The sequence below is a fragment of the Gymnoscopelus microlampas genome (assembly GCF_963454915.1).
Source record: "Gymnoscopelus microlampas genome assembly, chromosome: 18".
Taxonomy (NCBI): Eukaryota; Metazoa; Chordata; class Actinopteri; order Myctophiformes; family Myctophidae; genus Gymnoscopelus; species Gymnoscopelus microlampas.
This window is the reverse complement of record NC_139955.1, coordinates 10270005-10291620: the sequence shown is the minus strand read 5'-3', so window position 1 is coordinate 10291620 and position 21616 is coordinate 10270005. Positions and strand designations below refer to the sequence as shown.

The window sequence follows — 21616 nt, the reverse complement described above, 5'->3', positions numbered from 1 at the left end:
AGGTCTTAGGTCTATGAAAAAAAGCCCAAAAGAAGCGACTATGTCTATGAATATGATACATAAGCACTTTAAACCTATTTGAAAATAGCCGACCTTCAAGCTCACATTCATCGCAACGCGTTGTGAGCTTGTAGATCTGCTATTTTCAAAAACATCTAGAAGGAAATGTGTAATATTTTTTGAAACATTTTAACACCACAAATCTTGTATGGGGTCCCTGGCATAATATATTTTCAGATGGGGGTCCGCAGAGAAATACTATTCATTTTGGGGTCCTTCATTGAAAATGTTTGAGAAACACTGGTTTAAACAACATTAGGAAGCCCAAATAAGCAACTACCAATATTTACAAGCAACTTCACAGAAAAACAAGGTCAACGTCGCTTATAATAAGCCGACATGGCAACACTGTATGTGCGTCTTTGCACGAGAAGCGGGAGGCGGGGCCGAGCGAGGCAGCGAGACCCCCAACACCCCACCCATACACAACAGCAAAGTCAGCCTTATTTAACCACACTTATACCCCATATGGGTAACTGGAGTCCCCCATGGCTCAATACTAGTGTATTTTCTGTTTTATGTTAAGGGGAAAGCTTACTCTGAAAATAATCGCCTATCTGCTATTTTCAGCGAATGCTTGGCCACAATAACGATGCTGGGGTTTAAGTGGTTAACCAGTTACGCCTCGTTGCCAAATGTCAATATAATCGTATTGAAAAGATAAATAATGAAAGTGAAACCCCACCATAGGAGATCATCATTAACAACTTATTCTAGATGTCCAATAAACAGTTACTTTACAGAAAACACTTCCAAGTCAAGTCAGACAGACACTATATTCAATCCATTAGGTGACAGCTGGGTTCTTCTCTGAACATCTGGAGGATGTTCCTTCCCCGAAAGTATTAGCCTGGTAAACCCTCCCTCCGGAAATCTCATTTCCATCAAATGGAAATGAGATTTCCGGAGGGAGGGTTTACCAGGCTACGAAAGTATCACTAAACCCCTCCTCTTGGAGGGGCAAATGAGCAAAGACACATTCTCAATTCCAAATCATCTTTAGAGGAAACACAGTAGTAGGATTATTAACCTCGAATGTTTTTGCATTTTATAGTGCTTATTTATGTTCGTAAATATGAGTTTTCAGTGCTCTAGTAGTCTAGGCTCCCTCGACATTTGGTGTAGAGGGAAATATTAGAGACCTGGGGAATCCTACTCCAGTCAATTAAGTATAGGGTTTACGTGGTTTAAATACACTGGAGTTGACAATCAGATTCAACTAAGCAAACATTTTATTATTCCCTTTTCTGTTTCTAAGTCTTACACATTTTTCATTTCTATTCATGTTCTTGACGTGAGACTATGTAAGAGATGATATGTAGTCGGCTATCAGTTAAGTATTTTTGGCAGTAGTTTTTTTTTAACAATTCTATACACAAGTATTTATTCTCTCCAAGATTCAAAATTAAAAACACCTAAAGCCAATTTATGCTTCTTCATACAATGAAGTATAAATCAGGCTCATTTGTCACATTATAGACCCCTTAACAGACGACGTCACACTGATAAGAACCAGTATGCGTGCAACCCGTATGGGCGCAATGAAACCCATTCTATCAGGTCTCGCTAGGACGCGCCTCACTAGCCAACAACACACAAGAGGGGGTTGGGGTGTGCTGAAACAAGCGCACCCCAAAACAGGTTGGGAATTGATTGCGTGAAACAATCACCTGTGCGTCCAGTCTCAATGTTAGTAAACAAATAATTGGTCTATATGCCAGACTATGCTACAACATAAACATCCATTTCTAATAATCATGGTCAATGCAAAAATATGTGACAACATCTAGGGTAGGTGCCACCATATTTTTTTATTTGTGTACAAATGTTTCTCAAAACACGTCAGAATCAAACCCATGCCGATGCTCACTAACTTGAACATGGTTTGGGAACATAACAGGGGAGCCACCGGGCACCCTTACACTCTAAATGAAATATAAAAATATAAAATAAACATAAGCTGTTCCCTTCCGTCACAGCCAAAATGAAAACAATTAGAACTACAGTAGTAACTAAAATAAATACTGTAACAGTAGTAAATCAAATGTAAATAAAACTGTAGCTACACTAATAAAACAATTGGTTTAAGCCTCCAATGGTCACCATACAAATACAATTTCAAGCAACCTACAACAAACCTACTAATAAAACAAACAGGTACGCAATGTGCGTAGGCTCAATGCCCTCTCCATATGTTCTTCCTCACTGGTAGAACATCCATCTGTTCTTCCTCACAGGTAGAACAGGTAATCATCCAGGTGAATGCTGGGCTGCCTGTGAATGCTCTGACCCACCAGGAAAGCCATCTTGTGTGCGTACTGGCAGGGAGCTGGAACCGCAATGATGCCCTGAAAGCAAAATACAGGTTACACTTAAAAGATATTCATATATTCTCAGTTCTGTGGCACCAAGGTTCAACAGCGCAGCTTTGCCGGTTGAGTGCAGGCGGAACCGAGAGAAGTACACCAAATCAACTATAGAACAGTGCACATGTCTGCATGTGTAGTTACAGACTAGTACCACCCTTGCTCCATTCGGATCTGTGCGGTTCAAATGATCAATTGTGGCGCAATCACAGCCGCGGTAGACTGAGAGAACGAGAGCAATCCATGGTCTCGAAGGGCGGATCCAAACCCAGGCGCCCGGAGCAGGCGCGTCCTCCGATTGCTTCACCAATCTATGTCCCCGCCCCCCCCCCCCCTCCCCCCTCCCCCCCCCCCCGGTCTGTGCACGGAGCAGGCTGACGTCACCAAATTTAGAGCGACGCCCCTCTGCACTCTGAATGGTTAGGAGATAACAAGCTTCAAAGACCATCGTTCCTGCATCGTTCCCCCAGACTTTTTTCTTTTGTAACAAAAAAAATGGCTGGGTTTCCGAGGCTACAGCCGCGGTAACTATGGGTGCCCCCCCCCCCTCCTCAGGCAGGAGGTTGAGAATTGACGAATGATGGGGAGAAAAGAAAAAGGGAGGAAATAATGGGACCGAGTTGGAAAAGAAAAGAAAATGGGCCTATTATATTAACATCTATTCTTAAACTACACCTTTTTAGTTTTTATTATCACAAATCAGCCATCTGTCCACCGTTTCCCGTTTGGTATTTACTTTATGTGTGGGGAATCTTCATTCAGTGGTTGTTTTACAACATGGCACAGAAACAAATTGTTTCTACCACCTGTATGTGTAAATGAAAAGCCTCAGCCGGAGTCTATCGAGTTGTTGACATGAGGGAATTCATTACCCCAGAGCGCAAGAGCACATTTGGAATATTGTACGGTAACTGCTCATATATTTGGTTAAAAGCGCTATTGTACTGTAATTAGTATTAGCCTGGCTATTGGGTTTTGTAAGGAAGAAATTGTTCTCGGCTGTGTGTAAAGTGTATCATTAAGCAACATGTTTTGCTGCTGTGCCAAACAGTGTTTATGTTCTGATGGGCTGCCATGCCAACTGCTATAGCCTACTGGGGAGTAGTTCCCACAGCTATGGGTGTAATGAAAAACTGCGACTGGTGTTTTCTATCTGTCTGGGCCTTAAGAGACGTCTTGCTTTACTTTTCTAGGCATTATCCAATTAATTTCCATAATTAACAAACTTACCAGGGTATATGCCATGCACAGAAGATATTGATGTAGTAAGCTTAAATTACAGTTGCAGACAGTGTGTCTGTGGCTAACATAATCGGACATTGTGGCCAGTCAACAGAACGTCTTGCATTTAAGGCAGTCAATGCAGGAAGTTGCAGTTACCTGCCAGTTGTAGTACATGTGGCAGAGTTTGTAGGTCAGTCGCTGCATGTGGTCAGGCTTCAGTCCACTGGTGTCGTACACCACATTGTAGTGGGTAGGAGACACACTTCCCATGCGAACGGCCTGGCTCACAATGTAGAAGTCGTACCTGGGAGGATTTTTTAACAGAATTTTAGAATTCAACGGAAATTATTTTGTGTAACAGTGTTCAGGGTGGAGGGAGATGATTGGGTACACAAGTGGTTTTGTTGTTTTTTCGTTTACTACAGCAAGCAACCCTCATCAATAAATCTTTGTTAACCACTAAAACCCTATAAGTCTGATGGTCCCCCCCTTTTCGCGCTACACCATAGATCTGCAAGATCACAATGCTTGATCGAGCTTGTAGATCTGCCATTTTTGCCAAACGTTAGCACAAGAAAAGGGACGCTATGGTTCAACTATGAAAGGACTGAGAAATGTGGATCATGTGAGAAGCACCATGGATGCCTGCAATGTCAATCCCCAAATAAAAAAGTTGATTATAAACAAACACTGACAGTTGCACTGTAGTGTATCTGGTGGGTTTTGGGCAATACCAGCCGCTTTCTGTTGTGGTCTGTAGACATGTTTAGTTCCCCACCTCACATAGTTTAGCGACATACTGATGAGTAGAGAGAACTTACCACTCGGGTCTGGTGACATCTGTGTCAACAACAGTTCCCGGGGGAGGGTTGGTCAGCTTGCCATTCATGTAGGCGAAGAACCTGGAGGAGATGCGCTTCTTCACCACCACCACAGTCAACTTGGGCCTAGAATAGAAGACCAAGGTTGGAGATGGAGATCAAAATAAAAAAGAGGCTGCACACTCGTAGCCACAATGCATAATGTGTATTAAAACCAACGTTTTGACCAGAGGTCTTCTTCAGGGTTTCAACAAGGACAGGGAAGGGAACAGGACACAGATGAGTACCATTAGAGGGGGAGGGGTCCTCAAATCAAAGCGCCCTGAGGTGGGAGGGTCAAGTAATTAATCAGGCACAAACAATCACTACTACACAAAAATACATTTAAGAATACCCTTTGAAATGTCAAACAGACATCCAATCTAGATATCAGGAGAATAAACAGCACAATGCACTATCTCATAATAAAGTGATGTGAATTTGAAACAATATAATTAAAAAACACTTTTGTGGATATACCAATTCAGCCACTCATGCGGCTGACTCGATTAAACAGGTCATGTACAAACCGGCACATATTAAAATCCGATCCTCAGCTGCGTAATATTTAATGACTCCCCCAGGTAACGAGGCAGAAACCTGAGCGATTCAGTCAATTCAGATCTTCTTCCCCCCGAAATACAACACACTTACTACGATCCAACAAGGGTTATTACAGGTGTGGTGTGTGTGCGCAGTGCAACAGCACTTTTAAATGCACTTTTTGTTTTACATCTCCATGCACGAACTCATTAATGGAGTAGTTCACCCCCCCAAAAAAACATATTTTCTATCAATTACACACCCCATGAAGCCTTGAATTCATGGAGATTCTTGTTTTTGTCGCATTCCTAAACCAATAATTTGATGACTGGGTCATCATCGGTCAATAGGAGACTCAGTAGAAGACTCTAGTCTCGCTGGTCATCCAATTATTGGCTTAGGAATGCGTCAAAAACAAAAAATCTTCATGAATTCAAGGCTTCATTAATTGATAGAAAATAAGATTTGTTTTTGGTGAACTACTCCTTTTAGGGAATTATCTTATGCACCAGGAAAGGGGTCATCTACATAATCTATTGTCCTTATGATAAATATGTGGGTTAAGACCACACATGTCCTCAAGACACGCATACCAGAACATCTGTTTTGATTATCTCGTTTCACATCACTTTGCTATAAATACTAGATTGTGCCGTTTATTCTCCTGGTATTTAGATGATGTTTGTCTGACACTACTAAGTGTATTTTTAATGAATCTTATCAATTTGGGGTAATTACTCACCCCTCCTACTGTACCTCAGGGCACTTTGGTAATGGTACTCGCCTGTGTCCTGTCCCCTATAAATATGACTACCTTACTGGTCCTCGTTTAAACCCTGAAGACGACCTCCGGTCGAAACATTGGTTTTAATAAACATTCTGCATCGTGACTACGAGTATGCCACCTCTTCTTTTTGGTTTTATACGGTGGTCAACACCTCCACTCTATTGGTGGGATCCCCTCCCTTTTGCACATCTCCCTAGAGATGGAGACCAGAAACTGTTTTGAGCATTTCATACAGCACATCTGTCAAATAAACAGATTCTAGATGTTTGTTATTCAGTACGTAATTAACTAGTCTGTTTAGTCCCTACAGGCTTCTGTAAGTTGAGAGCTGGTTTTCTGGAGTGTAATTAGTTTGACTTACGTTGGAGTGGTTGGCTCACTGAAAGAAAACTACAAGCAAAATGGCTGCCAAGTGGGGTCAACCGCAAAGCTTCTTTCCTATTGGTTTAATACCCGGTCAGTGTTCAATGTTGAACTCTAAGCTTTTAACTCATTGCACTTCACACGCTTCGCAGCCGTCAACCAGCTGCCAATGGGACACTCCACCCTTTACTCCCATAGAATGACATTAACAGGGAAGCTGACACTTCTGATGCGTATGAAGCACATTTGACCGTGCCTTAAATTGTATACAATTATCCTACCAATGTCTCTGCTTATCTCTTTTTTTGGGACTACTCATAGTTGGAAGACTAGAAGCAAAGCCAACAATACTTATAATAAGGCAGAAGACTTTGGCCATTCAAAGTTCTAACTTTAGCCATTCAAAGTTCTTACATGTAGTCAGTCCCCATCGTCTTGATGGAATCCTTGAGCTGTGCAACCTCATAATCCACCACGGTTGCCAGCATCCCGTCTCCCACTCCATCTCGATACACGATGATGCGGGCAGGCAGGAAGTTGTTGAACTTGTAGTAGTCCTTGAGTGCACCTGAAAAACAAATTCCATCTCACAAATTAGGCTGAATCAGATGATTGTAGGCACAGTGTCAGCCTCGAAAGCAAAGGTAGAACATTTAAATAAGCTTAAAGTACCGATGAAGGCCATCTTCAATCCATCGATGAGTTCCTGTCCTCTGTCCTGCAGAACACACTTGGAGTACCACCTATTCAACAGCACAGATATATCGTAAGACAAGAATGCCACCTATCCGACAGCACAGATATCATTTAATTTAATATTCAAAATGTTACAGCACTGACACACAAATGGATTATTTTGGCAAGAACACCAAGCACAGTTTGACCTCCTCACTATTGGTTGATTATGATATCGTAATCTAGGAATGGAAGCAGCGGCACATGTGAAACCTTCTGGAGAAGACTGTCACCTAAATAGTAAATTGTAACCTTTTCTCATGCACAATACCCCAGTTTCCAGAGCCTGCTCAACTACGAGTTGCATAAAGCAGGTATGGAAAAACAAAACAAAGCATATGTTAAGAGTTATATTATTAGTAGGGGTGCAACACCAAAAATGGCAGATCTGCAATCTCACGTGTTTTCTCGCATGTTATGAGCTTGTAAAGCAGCTATTTTGATGATAAAATAAAAACCTGTACCTCTCGATTAATCAAGAAAGTTATCAATTGAATAATCGCTAATAAGATAATTAGACCCCATATACTGTACAAACCTGGTCATGCCATTGTTCAGACTGGCCACCAGAGCACCAATGGACCTCTTCCCAGCAGTGGTGTCGTGGTAGCTGTCGATTCCTACAATCATCAGCTGCTTGAGCTACAACAACGGAGAGGTGTAATGTTTCAGAAGTTGTGTTAACCCATTCAATCCAGGAACGCATACTGTGTAATTTTAGATTTGTTTTAACTATAACCATTATTTTATACTTTTCTTATGTCAAGGACCACCCAAAATGATTGTCTTTTTTTCTATACATATATATATATACACACACACACACACACACATTTTCACGACTCTTTCCCCAAAAATAGCAGTTTAAATCTCATAGCCACAATTTGACCTTGTATATCTGCTATTTTTGAATAGCCAAAGAAATATTAAGTGAGACAGATGCATTCCCGGATTGAATAGGTTAACAGGTATGAATGCAACTTGTGAAAACATCAAATGATTGATTGCATGTGACAGGAGGGACTAACCGGGATCTCCACACTCCACAGCTCTCCTCCCATCTTGCAGGCCATCTGCAGCGCGATCTTGGTGGCTATGGTCATGAGGGCCTGTGGGCGGCTGAGAGTGCGAGCCACCACACACTGACTAGGGGTGGGGCAGTCCACACAGAGGAACTTCTTGACACTGTCGTATTTGTCCTTCTTATTGGTGGGGAGGACCACTACCACCTATGAGAGAGTACATCAAGACGACACTGGCTCAACAGTTCATGTTATGGGTACAGAGTTGCCTCATTCCAGTACAGTGCAACAAGTCTCCTTAACCCCAATGAATTTTACCCAGGGACATCTGTTTGGAATTATTACCCCATTAGTATTTTTACCCAAACATCAACTAAAACTTCTGGGCTAATTAGCGAAACTCTGAGGTCCTCCAACGTTAATACTAATCCCATGTGAATAGACATCTCAGTAATTTGAGTAATTTCCTTTTGTCTCGTCCTTGTGTAGAAAGGATGCCGTTGAGACGCGTTTCAGCTTTTTCAACTTGTGATCAACCATAGTTCATCCATGGAGGCCAGTGTATACATTATCTGCTCTTGGGAGATCAGAATCGCGTGGATCACAAGATTATGATTACTTTGCTATTTGTTAGCCAAATAATCGCTATATTTGTTAGCCTCGGTGACGGGTGCGTTCAAATGCAGAATCTGTGACATCAGCTATTTGGAACGTTAATCTGACTTGTATAGCATTACTGATCCTCATCATTCCTTTTAACTTCCTTATTCCTTAAGTCTGTTATCAAGCATAATTTCTGTCAACATTCTTTAGTTCTTATGTATGTTGCGGTCATCTTTTAGGATTCCTTGGAAGGCCATGTGACAAGACAGTTTGTTTTTCTTTGGCCTCTTCAGCACATCATCTTTCTTTTTTGTTATTGTACCGTAGTATTTTAAGAACTCTTTTCTCATGTTTTTAACTATGTGCAAATAAACTACACTAAAACAAAAATTTAAGTGGGATTCTTAGCCAATAAAAATGCTCTGCTGGAATTACTGGAGTAATGCATAATAATTCCAATTACAGGATGTCTGTCCTCTTTGAATGACATACCCTCCAGAATATGACTTTACATTTACAGTCATGCAAAAAAACCTTACTAATGTGGTCAGTGTGTCTTCACTAATCAATTTGAATATTGTCATGATTAGTTGATATATAAAACAATTATGAAAGACTGTTGATTATACGAATTTATTTAACAGAATCGTAAAGGAATGGATAGTTGCAGCCCTACTTACCATCTGAGTGTCCTGTGTCACATTCTGCTGCAGAGCTCTGAGGAGAGCCTCCTGCCGATCCTCATAATCCACCCTTTAAAAAGGAAACATAACAGTTTAATGTGACATACGTAAGAACACAAATGACATAATTCTGCATGTTAACATCTTATGTTGCGACAGCTTACAAGATTTTTGTAAAACAGACTCTCCCACAAACTTTGGAATTTGTAACGTCTGCAATTTAAAGACAAAACTGCCACCATGTGGACAAAAACACACTTGCACTTCATTAACTCACATGGTCGGTCTGTCCAGCTGGATGCCCAAAGGACCGGAGACCTTGCCGAGGGTCTGCACCAGGGACTGGGCCTCATTGCTGTTGCGTCTGGTGCAGAACAAAGCCCATTTACGCAGAGGGGTGCAGCTGATGATAGGCAGCCCACGCATCTCTCTGGACCAATCGGCTTGCATGGGGTTGTAGTCGTACTGAGTTGAAAACAAAAACATACGCAGTTTTGTCCCAGCTACCTCAACAGAGTTTCAGCAAGTTCTAAACCCAATTCAGAGTTAGTCTCACGCCCCTACAAGCTCACAATGCAGCGCGGATGCAACGTGTTGTGAGCTTGTAGACCATCATGTGGAGCACAAATTAGGCTTCAGATAGTGTTTCATTAATGAAATTGCTTAAAACTTTATCTCAAGATTATTGTGAATAATTAAGTCCCATTTTCTACTGCAGATCTACAAGGTCAAGGTTGAACATTTACTGACATTCTTTGAATTGTTTGGCCTATGACATACCCAAAATAGGGATGCCAGGTACGTGTCTAATATCATTTATAATAACTAAATTAAGTAATATTAGTACAAAGTGGATAGTTTCCAAAGAAGAAGGGAAATGACTGATGATATTTTCCATTCTCTTCCAGATTTCTTGCACAATGCTTCCTGACCAAAACTATGAGCCAAAACTGTTTTGTTTTTTTTACCGAGCGGGAACCCTGGAAAATCCTCTCAGACTGGAGGACTCTGCCCTTCAAGTTCAGGAGCTCTTTATCGAAGTTGAGACCCCAGGTGTTCAGCTCCGTCTGGGCTTCAGTGTTCCTTAAAAAAAAGAAAAAGCAAAAAAGGAGGTTGGTTCTAAAGTAAACTGTTAGGACACTGATGCTCATGAAAAAAGACTTGCAAAAATAAACGTTTTAAAAATCTATAGCTTAAGTCATCTTTTTGGCGATTCTTATGGTATCTCCGTTGTCTGCTAGAACTGCCATTCCCAGAATTGGAAGTACCATTGCACTCTTGTACCAGGATTGTAAAATAATAACTCTTGTACATGTGCCTGCTATAATAAAATATATGAGTGTGACCTACTTTTGAATTTGGTTTACAAAAGAGTTGAGGCGTCCCTCTCGCTGTTCTGGGCTCAGTCTGGTCTGAGCGGACAAGTCCTTCATGATGTTGAAGTCGGCACGCATCTTGTCGGTCAGACCTGTGGGTAATGGCATTCTGGTTTTAAAGGCAATTCGTGCATGCAATTGGCAGTAGTCAACGGTATTGTCTATGCTTGCACACTGGCACAATTATATCTAACGAAACCATTATTCAGATTAGCTGGAGCTACGTTCCTTACATCACTGGGTACTATAAGGTTAGCCTACCATGTTTTTACCTTTCTGTGCTGGAAAACAAACCTTGAGCCTTGGCTTTCTTGCCCCTTTAAGCCCAAATTCTTAGTCAACGGGAGTCCCCTAGGGCTCTATACTGGGCACGCTACTCCGCCCGCCCCCCCCACCCCCAACACAATTTTCACCGAAAAAAGCTGATCTACAAGAGCAGCTATTTTCACCAAATATTAGCCCCTGAATAGGGATGTTAGGGTTCAAGTGGTAATGGAGATGAAAGTGGCGTGAAGGAGCTGGTACCTGTGAGGAAGCAGAGTTCAGGGACCAGCATGGCGGGTCCAGGGTCTGGTGCCCCAGCAGGACCTCTCCTCTTCAGTTGGCTGACCAGCAGTGCCTGGTCATTGCAGCGGATGTCCAGCCCATATTGCTGAAGAAAGATTTAATGATTTCATTAGTAAAGTCCTTTTAAAACAGTAAACAGACGGTCATGAGTTGATGTCACAAACAAACAATAATCTGTGCTTGCTGTTTTATGCGTTTACAAATCAAATGTGTCCATTATATCTTCATGCTAATTATGGCCCTGCTCGAACAAAATCAGTTGCTGACAGCACATTTACACTTTACAAAACTTGATTGTTGGTGTTCTATAATGCTACTACTTATGATGGTGCCCTATTAATGTGTTGACACTGGAAAACTTACTGTCTTGTAGTAGTTGGCGAAGGAGATCTCAGTGTCTGCCCTGGTGAACGTGTTGTTTGGAGTGTGATCCCATGCAATGTCATCAATCCTGTACGTTTTATTGTTGTACCTGTGTAAAGTAAGAATATATGGGATTTCTGCAGAAATACATCAGTGGATTATAGAAACTCAGTAGCATCCATTTCAGGTGAAGATGTATTGTTACCATTTCCAAAAATAGCAGATCTAAAAGCTTACAACTGAGCTTGTAGCTCTGCTATTTTGATCATTTATTTCAAGTATAAAATAGGGCATACGTGGTTAAAACCAGGAAAAGCCAACTACAGACGATATGAACTCATATCACCATATTCAGCAACCTGAATCAATTTGTCTGCCAAAAGTACATCAGAACACCTTGGAAGCTCCTCTTACTTGGTGAGGACGATGAGGCCGACCAGCTCCTTGGTGCATGCCTCCTTGAAGCGCTGCATGCCATGCAGCTGCTTCAGGTTGGTCATAAAGTCCAGAACCGTCTCACTGCGCAGCACCTTGTGGCTCACATCGGCACACATCATGATGCTCGACTCGTACTGCAAGATCGTCGTCTGGTAGCCTGGCCAGATTGTCAATCTGAGAAACATTGTGTTGAAAGGACGAGAGAAAGAAAAACAAGACAATCTAATGTAAACAGTCATGAACAATATTAAGATATTTCATGATCGAAACGTTGAGATCGACATCAGAAGGAGAATTATTTCCAGTGTGCAGATTATATTTTCTCTATGGTTCTTACAGCACCTCTGCTGCGGGATGTGGAGTGGATCAGTACCTGAGCGAGATGTTGAGCGGATCAGTACCTGTGCTGTGTGAGATGTTGAGGGGATCAGTACCTGTGCTGTGGGATGTTGAGGGGATCGTCGGGGTTGTAATAGTGCCGTCCAATCTGCTGCATGTTCAGCATTCTCAGGATCCTAACAAATGTAAGAGTAATCAAGTACTAGAATTACAAAGTGAAGAAATAAGTGCAAAGCATGGGTTCAACTGCTAATCAATCGTTATCAAAACTTTTCAAAAATAGAAATAGCCTATACACACACGCTCACAAAGCGTAGCAATGCGACACGCTAAGAAAATTATTGCAGCTCTAATGCAAAGTTGTATTTGTAGGTTTACTGAGCAGGAATGTTCATTTTCACCAACACCAATGTGCTCTGAAGCATAAATGACCCAGTTATACCATCAATTTCACTTTGACAACACAATTCATTCCAACTATCAAACTCTTGGTCCCCCAACATGCCTATTTAACCACTTAAGCCCCATTTACTTTGTTGTACAATGAATAGCAAAAATAACAGATCTACAAGCTCACAACACACCATGACGTGTGAAGAGCATGTAGATGTGCTATTTTTGACATGCCAAAAATAGGGATGCCAGGTTGAAAGTGGTTAACCACATGAACCCTAGCATTTCTTTTCTGGCTATGTCATATAAGCTCTGTGCATGACTGTAGTTCCCTTTTCCAGAAGCTGGCACTCTCATTTCCTGTTCCAGACGCTGGCATTCTCATTTCCTGTTCCAGACGCTAGCATTCTCATTTCCTGTTCCAGACGCTAGCATTCTCATTTCCTGTTCCAGGTCAGTTTCTCAAAGCTTCATTTGATTGGCTCAGTAGCAGATTTGAACTGGAAACACACAATACCTTTATGAGTTTTCCGGTTCAAATCTACTGCTAAGGGTGCATCCACACATGTACGTCAAGTTGACGCTAGGGTTGCCCTTGTTCCGATTCCGGCCATTTTGGGCCGTTACTCAATGAAAACCGTAACCCGGATATGCTTTTCAGACGGACGTCGGGACGGAACTTCCGATTTTTAACTTAACATAGGAGTGGATGGGACTTCCGACTTCCGAGCGTCAACTTGACGTACATGTGTGGATGCACCCGCCATTCAAATGAGGCAATGATTTAACTGACCAGGAACAGGAAACGGGAATGTCACCTTTCTGCTAAACAGAACTAGTCATACACAGAGCCAATTAGGCAAACATTCACCAAAAATGGCTTATCAACAAGTTCACCACATGTTGACATGGACTATTCCCAGCTAAGAGATCTGGTGTAGAGGGAGAAATTAGCGCACCAAGAAAAGATACCAGTTTGGTACCAGTATGGTTTAAGTAGGTTAATGCAGCATATCTTCTGTGAACTTGTACAGCGTTATACAATATTGCAGATCTAACTATTTAAAAAAAAAATCTGACCTTTTAAAGATGATGTTGTAGAACTGAAGGCACCCAGGCGAGGTGGGAGGTAGCTCATTGGTCAGTGTAACGGTTATCTGGACCTTCTCTCCATGCCGGGTCTCGCTGTGAAGCACCGTCTCCTAAACACACATCAACACATCATCAGTAGAACTACATTAGAAGCACCGTCTCCTAAACCTATTATCAGTAGGACTACATTAGAAGCACCGTCTCCTAAACACACCATCAGTAGTACTACATTAGAAGCACCGTCTCCTAAACACATCATCAGTAGGACTACATTAGAAGCACAGTCTCCTAAACACATCATCAGTAGGACTACATTAGAAGCAGTCTCCTAAACACATCATCAGTAGGACTACATACATATATTAACATTATAACCACTATTATTATGGGATAGTCTGGGATTTTGATTATCATGCTGCTGTGGTAAGGCATAACAGTTGTCTTTTCTTGATTTTAATCAGCCAATGCCATCATTTTATACACATAGCAACGTGTTGTGAACTTGTAGATCAGATATCTTTACCATTTGACAATTGTTTTTATTGTTTTAAGAAAATGGATACGTCACAATATCGAGAGGTATTTGGTCAAAATATGGTATTTGTTGGCCAATCAGCTGGGCTACATGATCGTTAAGATTCCATTCTTTCTCATTTACTGTTTCTGCATTTATTTATGCTTTTTTTTTAAAAGTGCAACATTTTTGTGCCAGGTGAGATGTGACTGCTTTGGTTTTAGTACCTTGTTGTGAAGTCTGCGAGGCAGGAAGAGAATGGCCCCGTCGAAGGAGCGTGCATTGCCAAGTGTTTCGTCGTGCTGATAGAGAAGGGCGCTACGCAGGCGGCGGGACTCCATGGGAGGCTTGTAGTCCACGTGGTACTGATACAGAGCCCACTGGGGACGCGATAAGATGCGCAAGAAGTTGGCTTTCAACTCAATGACGGAGCCAGTGGTTCCTTGGAAAGCAATCGGTGAACACAGAGGAAAAATATAATTAATGGCGGCATGCCTACTGCAGGTGGGTATCGTGTTGTATATAGGGTAGGGTAGTGTATAATTTGAAATATGATGGTTCCAATACCACTTCTTTTTCTTTGAAACGGTTCCTATTCCTAAATAATCCAAAAATGCTTAACAGCAGGAGAAAGACTGTGCTCTTTAAATTAAACGTCTTTCTCTAAACATCTTTTTAGAGCTTTTCACAATTAGGAATCAAGAAAAAAAAATGTATACAAATTAGCATTTATGAATAACATCACTTTCAAGTTGTGTTGTTTCTGATAATTTGTTTATTGCTTTATTGATAATTACTTAGTTATTATATTTTCTTATTTTTTATTTGCATGTTGGAGATAAAATGTTATCATTTTAAAAAGTCCTTGGTGCTGAAATTGAGATGATGTCGCCATCATGTGTGAGCTTTGAAACATTGCATTCAAATGCACACCCCAATAGTTATGTAGCCATGTGTTCAGCACTTACTGTAAATTACCTAGAGAAACAATTGTGCATCTTGTGTGTGTATTATTTGTATACAATCATGTCATATACAGACCAGCCTTGCACTCTTTGACATGCTCCATGGCCTGTCTGGTGTTCACTCCTGTATCGTAGAAATCGCGGCGACGTCCTCGCTCTCCAATCTTCACCTTCTGGAAGCCCCCAGAGATCTGCAGCACATCCTCTAAAAAGGGATAAACAAAAAACATAACATAACAAATAAATCGCATGACACAAATGACTTGCATTCTGCTTCGCTACATTTATTTAGCATTTGAACCAGGATAGGATATCATCACAATCTACTTAAGATTTGGGCTCAGTAAAGCGGTCATAACACCTATTCTGTAATCCTTTAAAAAGGTAGGGAAAGTTATTTTCCCTACCTTTTTATGTGTTAAACAGCTCTATATTCTGATAGTACTCATTGCTATAGTGTGTTTGTTCAGTAACAGGAGTCTTGCCTCTCCAGCTCTTCAATAAACAGAAAATGCATTTTTTTCATTTGATCCAATCAGGATAGAGATCTCAGTCAAGATACAGATTAAACAAGTGAAATTGGAAGTGGTGACCCAAAGAAATGAGTTTTTTTACCAAAACATATCACTTACCCTACCTTTAGTGTTACTACTTAAAACTACAGGGTCCTGCAGTTGATTGATTGACTTCTTTATTAGTCAGAAATGTAAACAGCACATGGTACAGTAAGACATTAAACCTATAAGGATAAGACAAAAAAATGTCCTGGGGACTTCGTTTTCATTGTGATCCTATTCAAGAGATTAAACTGATCTAAAATGTCCATGCAAATTTTGACTGATTACATTTTTTTAAGAACAAGTAAGACGCGCGAACGCTGGAAGCGAACGCAGATCGAAAATATTGTGCATTTACGGACTGTGTGTGTGTGTGTGTGTGTGTGTGTGTGTGTGTGTGTGTGTGTGTGTGTGTGTGTGTGTGTGTGTGTGTGTGTGTGTGTTTTGACTGCACTCTGGCGCCACTCTGTTGGTTGCACACAGGCAGTGCAGTGCACACAGACAGAGACACAATGAGAGCAGAGTTTCATAGTATGCTCCACTTGGGCGGAGGCGCGTTCGCAATGACAACCATCAGTACAAGGCAGCAGGAACACCACAAGAACAGTAGGATACAAGATAAGTCAGACTGCACCTTCTGTAGCTACAGCTCCTGGGGCAGTCTTCTGCCTGCCTCTGCCAACCAGCTCCACCTCAGCAGGAGCAGGAATAAGCGGTGCCACGTCAGCTTCTTGAGATGGGGTCTTCAGAAAACACATTAATGTCAATGAGTTAGGCTGGCATTAGGGCTGTCACGATTATGAAATTTACTTGACGATTAATTGTCATACAAATAATTGTGTGGCTTTTACAGTAGGCCTTGTGAACAAAAGTTGCACGGGGCAGATATGACAAGAACTTAAGTAAACAAACAAATGGCCGATACCAGTAATCAAAATAAATAATGTATTATTGCCAAAATATGCCATATTTAATATTATATACTCAATTATTTTTATAAAATAGTGGAAATAGCTGATCTACAAGCTCAGTAGATCTGCTATTTCCACTTTTTTGGAAAATGTTTTAAAACATGTGAACCCTTTTCAACATGGAAACGATTTTGACGATTATGCAAAATAGCTCATCTCACATAATTGCAATTATGTAATAATTGCGACAGGCCTAGCTGGCATCACTCACTACATCACTATTCTGAGCATGTGATAATAGAACATTCAGTGAAAATAGCCAATCTACGAGCTCACAACATGTTTGTGAATCGTTGCTTGGAGATTTACAGCAAAGAGGTTTATTGTAGAGGGGGAAAAAAGGAGGGGCCAAGTACAGGCCACTAGGGGACCCGGGTGATATCCCCACCCAAAACAAAAGAACATTTTTGATTCTCCAGTAGGCTACTTTTCTCCAGTTCTAAGAACCAGATTAGAGTGGAACAACTCTATAGTCCCTTTAACAATTAGGCCTGACTACAGTTCCCAAAGTGGGAAGTGCTTATGGATTGCATTGTTGTCAACTAGCTGCACAAGTTAAAATCTAGAACACTTGATTGTGTATCATCATCAGCTCAAAATGAGTCAAATTGAGAGTGAAAACCAACAGAAAGATTATTGCAGGGGATGACAAAAGGCTGGGAACATCTGTATTTACAATAATTACAAGTGCAACGCTTCTGCAAGTCAACTAAACTGATATGTTTGTCTTTTTTTCTTCTTTTTTTTCCTGTTTCATCCCTTGTTTATTTGACATATATATATATATATATATATATATATATATATATATATATATATATATATATATATTTTTTTTACTTTGTTTATTGGATTTTTCCGCAGCAGTATTCAGCCTTAAAAAAAATAATCAGGTACAGAAAAGCTTTCTAAAGAAACCAATAAAATACAACAGTTCAATAGACACATTCAATTATCACCCCAAACATGAAGACATAAATTTTAAATATGTTTGTCATTTTAAACATGTTCTGCAGTGACATCAGTACCATTCCAGGAGCTGCAGTCTCCTGGCCACGTGCTCGGCCCCTGGATCTGGCTCGTGCTCGTCCACTCATTTTGACTTTTTCAATCAAGTTTCAATCCTGCATTTGAAGAACAACATTAAAAAGTTACCACCAGGCTACTAATGCAGTCACAGTTCAGATGTAACATGTAATATATACCCATATAAAGTGCCTCCTAGTACCAATAACACTTTTTTCACCACTGGTCAAAGTGTTAATTTGCACCATGTGCTTCACCTGCAACAAGATGGCGCCTGACATCAAACAAACCAATTTAATTGGCGTTTATTGTTTGCCTGACACTCAGCCTGAATTTTCATTTCGTTTCACGGATCCAGGCTAGTTTATTGTTGGAGAAAATGTCGTCTATAAAATAAACGTTCGTATAAAATTGTCAAATTGTTAGGTAGGCCTAATTAAAAAAAGGTTTATTATTCCCATTTAAGCTTCCACACGACGCCCCAAGGGTTGAAGGCCTGGGTTAACATGAATTTGTTGACCAGTATTCATTAAACGAACCAATTTGAGGGTCGCAGACACATTTTTATGGGGCACAAGTAATTAAGTTTCCCCATTTTGTTTTAATTATCTTAAAACATTTTTCATGAAGTTGAAACAATTCAATTATTTTCCAAAAACACGGAAATTCCATAAATTATAAAACACATGTTTAAGAAGTAGTGAAAATAGCCTAATCTACAAGCTCCTATATCTGCTATTTTCACTAGTTTGGTTCCTGGGGAGACATCACATTTCTCTTTTGGGTCGAGCTAAAAAGTTAGGGAACCAATGCATTAAACAATCATTCCATCATTCGGTGTACCTGCTAATTAAAGTACAACATCTTAGTAGAACACTCAGGAAAAACAAGTCCTCTTCAAACTGTACCGTGTACATTAATAATAATTGCCCAACTAACCTTTGAAAACGTGTGTCTGTCGACTTTCAGATCAATGAATGTGATTATTGCTCTGCTCCGTCACTCAGTCTGCATCACACACTCCTGTCGACCTCCTGCTCAATCAACTATCAGAGACCTCATCACTCATTGTGGTATCACTCCGTAAAATCGTTTCGCACATAACTGTCATATCATTACCGTCATGGATAAACTTCAACCTGGTGTTTGCACTTTCTCCATTTACGACCCGTACATCTACATAAACGTTCAGATTTCAAATATAAAGTGCTTAACCCATGGCCACGGATGTAAAAATTATGTACGGGCCCTCAGAAGTACCCGTATATTCCGTATTGTTCAATAAAAATAATTTTAATCCGATTGGTGGCCATTTTCTCATGTAGTTATAATGTATCAGAGTGCAATACACCTCCCAACCGATAGGGTCACGTAGTTGAAAGGCAACACATGAAGAAAATTCGGCCGGAAAATGGCCACAAATCAGATTCAAATGCTTTGTATTGAATAATACGGAATATACGGGTACTTTTAAGGACCCGTACATAATTATAACATCCGTGGCCATGAGGTAAGCACTTTATATTTCAAATCTGAACATTTATGTAGATGTACAGAATCGTAAATAAAGAAAAAGCAAACAGCAGGTTGAAGTTCATCCATGACGGTCGTGACAGATGACCGTCGTGTGATCAATGGCCAGCACACCTTATTTTTCAAATTATTTCACCAATTTGGACAGTAAGCGTTTCTAAATGAATGGCACAGTTATTTATTCGCTTCTTTTTTTTAAGTAAGAAAGTAGTCTTTAAACCAAACAACAAGTTGAAAACGCTGAGCAACTTTGCGCTTGCGAACTACTTTTTATAGACCCCTTAACAGACGACGCGCGCAACGAAACCCATTATATCAGGTCTCGTTAGGACGCGTCTCACTAGCCAACACACACAAGAGGGGGTTGGGGTGTGCTGAAACCAGTGCACCCCGAAACAGGTTGGGAATTGATTGCGTGAAACAATCACCTGTGCGTCCAGGCTCAATGTTAGTAAACAAATAATTGGTCTATAGCGCAATGATCACGGCCAACCTACGGTGTTGCCCGGCCTGTGGACAAGCTGAAAAAGAGAACATCCACCAGAGGGCAGCAAAGCACCTCCACTAAACCTCTTGAAACATTATTCCAGGTAACATGATATAACCAGAGCCTCCACACATTCACTCACATTTTGTACTTTAAGTAAAACAAAGTATCAATCAAACTGCAATATATAAATACTCTGTTACACGTAAACGCCCGGAATTCAAAATGTACTATAGTAACAGTACAAAAGTATTGGCATCAAAATGTACTTATAAACAGGGTTGAGCTGTAGGGGGTGCGCGGGTAGCGAAGCTACTATCGGGGCTGGGGGCTGGGAACTCCACATGCACGCGCGAGCACGCACGTCAGCGGCGAGCCGTTTTTAAAACCTTAAACAATGGCCTCAACCTGGCTGCTTTGCATAACATTAGGCTACTCGAGAAAAGCCATGGAGTGTGAAAGGGTTAATCGCTTAGCAGAGGACACAAGAGCTGTAGCCTACCAGACACTCACGAAGTTATTATCCCTATCTAGCTCTGGTCCATAGCGTTAGAAGGAGTTCTCCTTAACGCTATGGTACTTTCCATTCTTTCCCCTCGCACTGCGGTAGCGCAGCCTCTCGTCTGTAGTAAAAATAAAAAATACACCGTTGGTACTCACCAAAACAAAGACGGTTTAATGGAGTTGAAAGCCTATTATACTAAGTGGGAACACTCTGAGCCCCCACCTCACGTCTAAAATACACTTTTTGGCCAGAAAAGAAAATATTTCACCGGAAGGAAGAATCTGGTCAATAGGACAATTCCATTGACCAGATATGTAGAGGGCACTGTGGAGTAACCAAAAACATGTTTTAATTCCTGTGAAATATTTTCTTTTCTGGCCAAAAAGTGTATTTTAGACGAGAGGTGGGGGCTCACAGTGTTCCCATTTAGTAGAGTAGGCTTTCAACTCCATAAAACCGTCTTTGTTTTTGGTGAGTAGCAAAAGGGTCTTTTTTGTTTGTTTTAAAAAACACTGTTTTGAAAGCAATGTAAGTCTTAAAAAAAAGTAATTCAAGTAAAGACAAGTTGAATGATTATTTTAAGTACTTGTGTGGGTGAATCTATGTAAAGGGCTTTTATATAAAACTAAAAGGAAAATAAAATAATTAATGAATTGAAACAAAAATAAAAACAACAAATTAACAATGCAACTAAATAATAAGAAATATAATTACATTAAAATCACATGTTGAATACAGTATTTCAACTAGCACTGAGCTGATCGGCTATGCACATGCGTGTGCGTGCGCTTGCACGTGACGTCATAAAATAGAGCCCCCCTAGTTCAAAAATCCACAGCTCACCACTGCTTATAAAGTACAAAAAGTAAAAGTAGCCTACTCATTATGCAGAATGTCCCATTTCAAGCTTTCAAAAATCTTTGGAAAATAGCAGATCTACAAGCTCACATATGCCTCGCATGGCGACGCATTGTGAGCTTGTAGATTGGCTATTTTCAAATGGCCGAAATGTATAGGGTTGAAGTGGTTAATGTATGTTTTGTAATAATCAAAATCTACAAAGTAACTAGTATCAATATTTGGATCCGAGATGTAGTGGAGTAGAAGTAAAAGTATTGGAAATTGGAAATACTCAAGTAAAGTAAAAATAATACATCAAAATTGTACTTAAGTAAATTTACTTCGTTACTGTCTGTTAGTGTTACGTTAGTGGAACTCAAACTTTTTAATTTCAAGCGGTTACT

At 40.6% G+C, this 21616-nt stretch overlaps 1 protein-coding gene across 1 annotated transcript; it reads right to left on the bottom strand.

Moving 5' to 3' along the window:
• Positions 1–2291: 2291 nt before the first annotated feature.
• On the bottom strand, positions 2292–17918 carry LOC311033497 (piwi-like protein 1; the record flags this gene model as incomplete). The annotated part of the gene is made up of 20 exons (XM_084041013.1): positions 2292–2408; positions 3807–3954; positions 4472–4597; positions 6618–6771; positions 6876–6946; positions 7477–7580; positions 7967–8167; positions 9244–9316; positions 9524–9711; positions 10215–10329; positions 10597–10714; positions 11148–11274; positions 11553–11661; positions 11967–12164; positions 12425–12505; positions 13803–13924; positions 14556–14766; positions 15366–15498; positions 16485–16593; positions 17850–17918. The coding sequence occupies 20 exons, from the start codon at positions 17916–17918 to the stop codon at positions 2292–2294; spliced, it is 2574 nt and encodes an 857-aa protein (XP_083897139.1).
• Positions 17919–21616: the final 3698 nt, after the last annotated feature.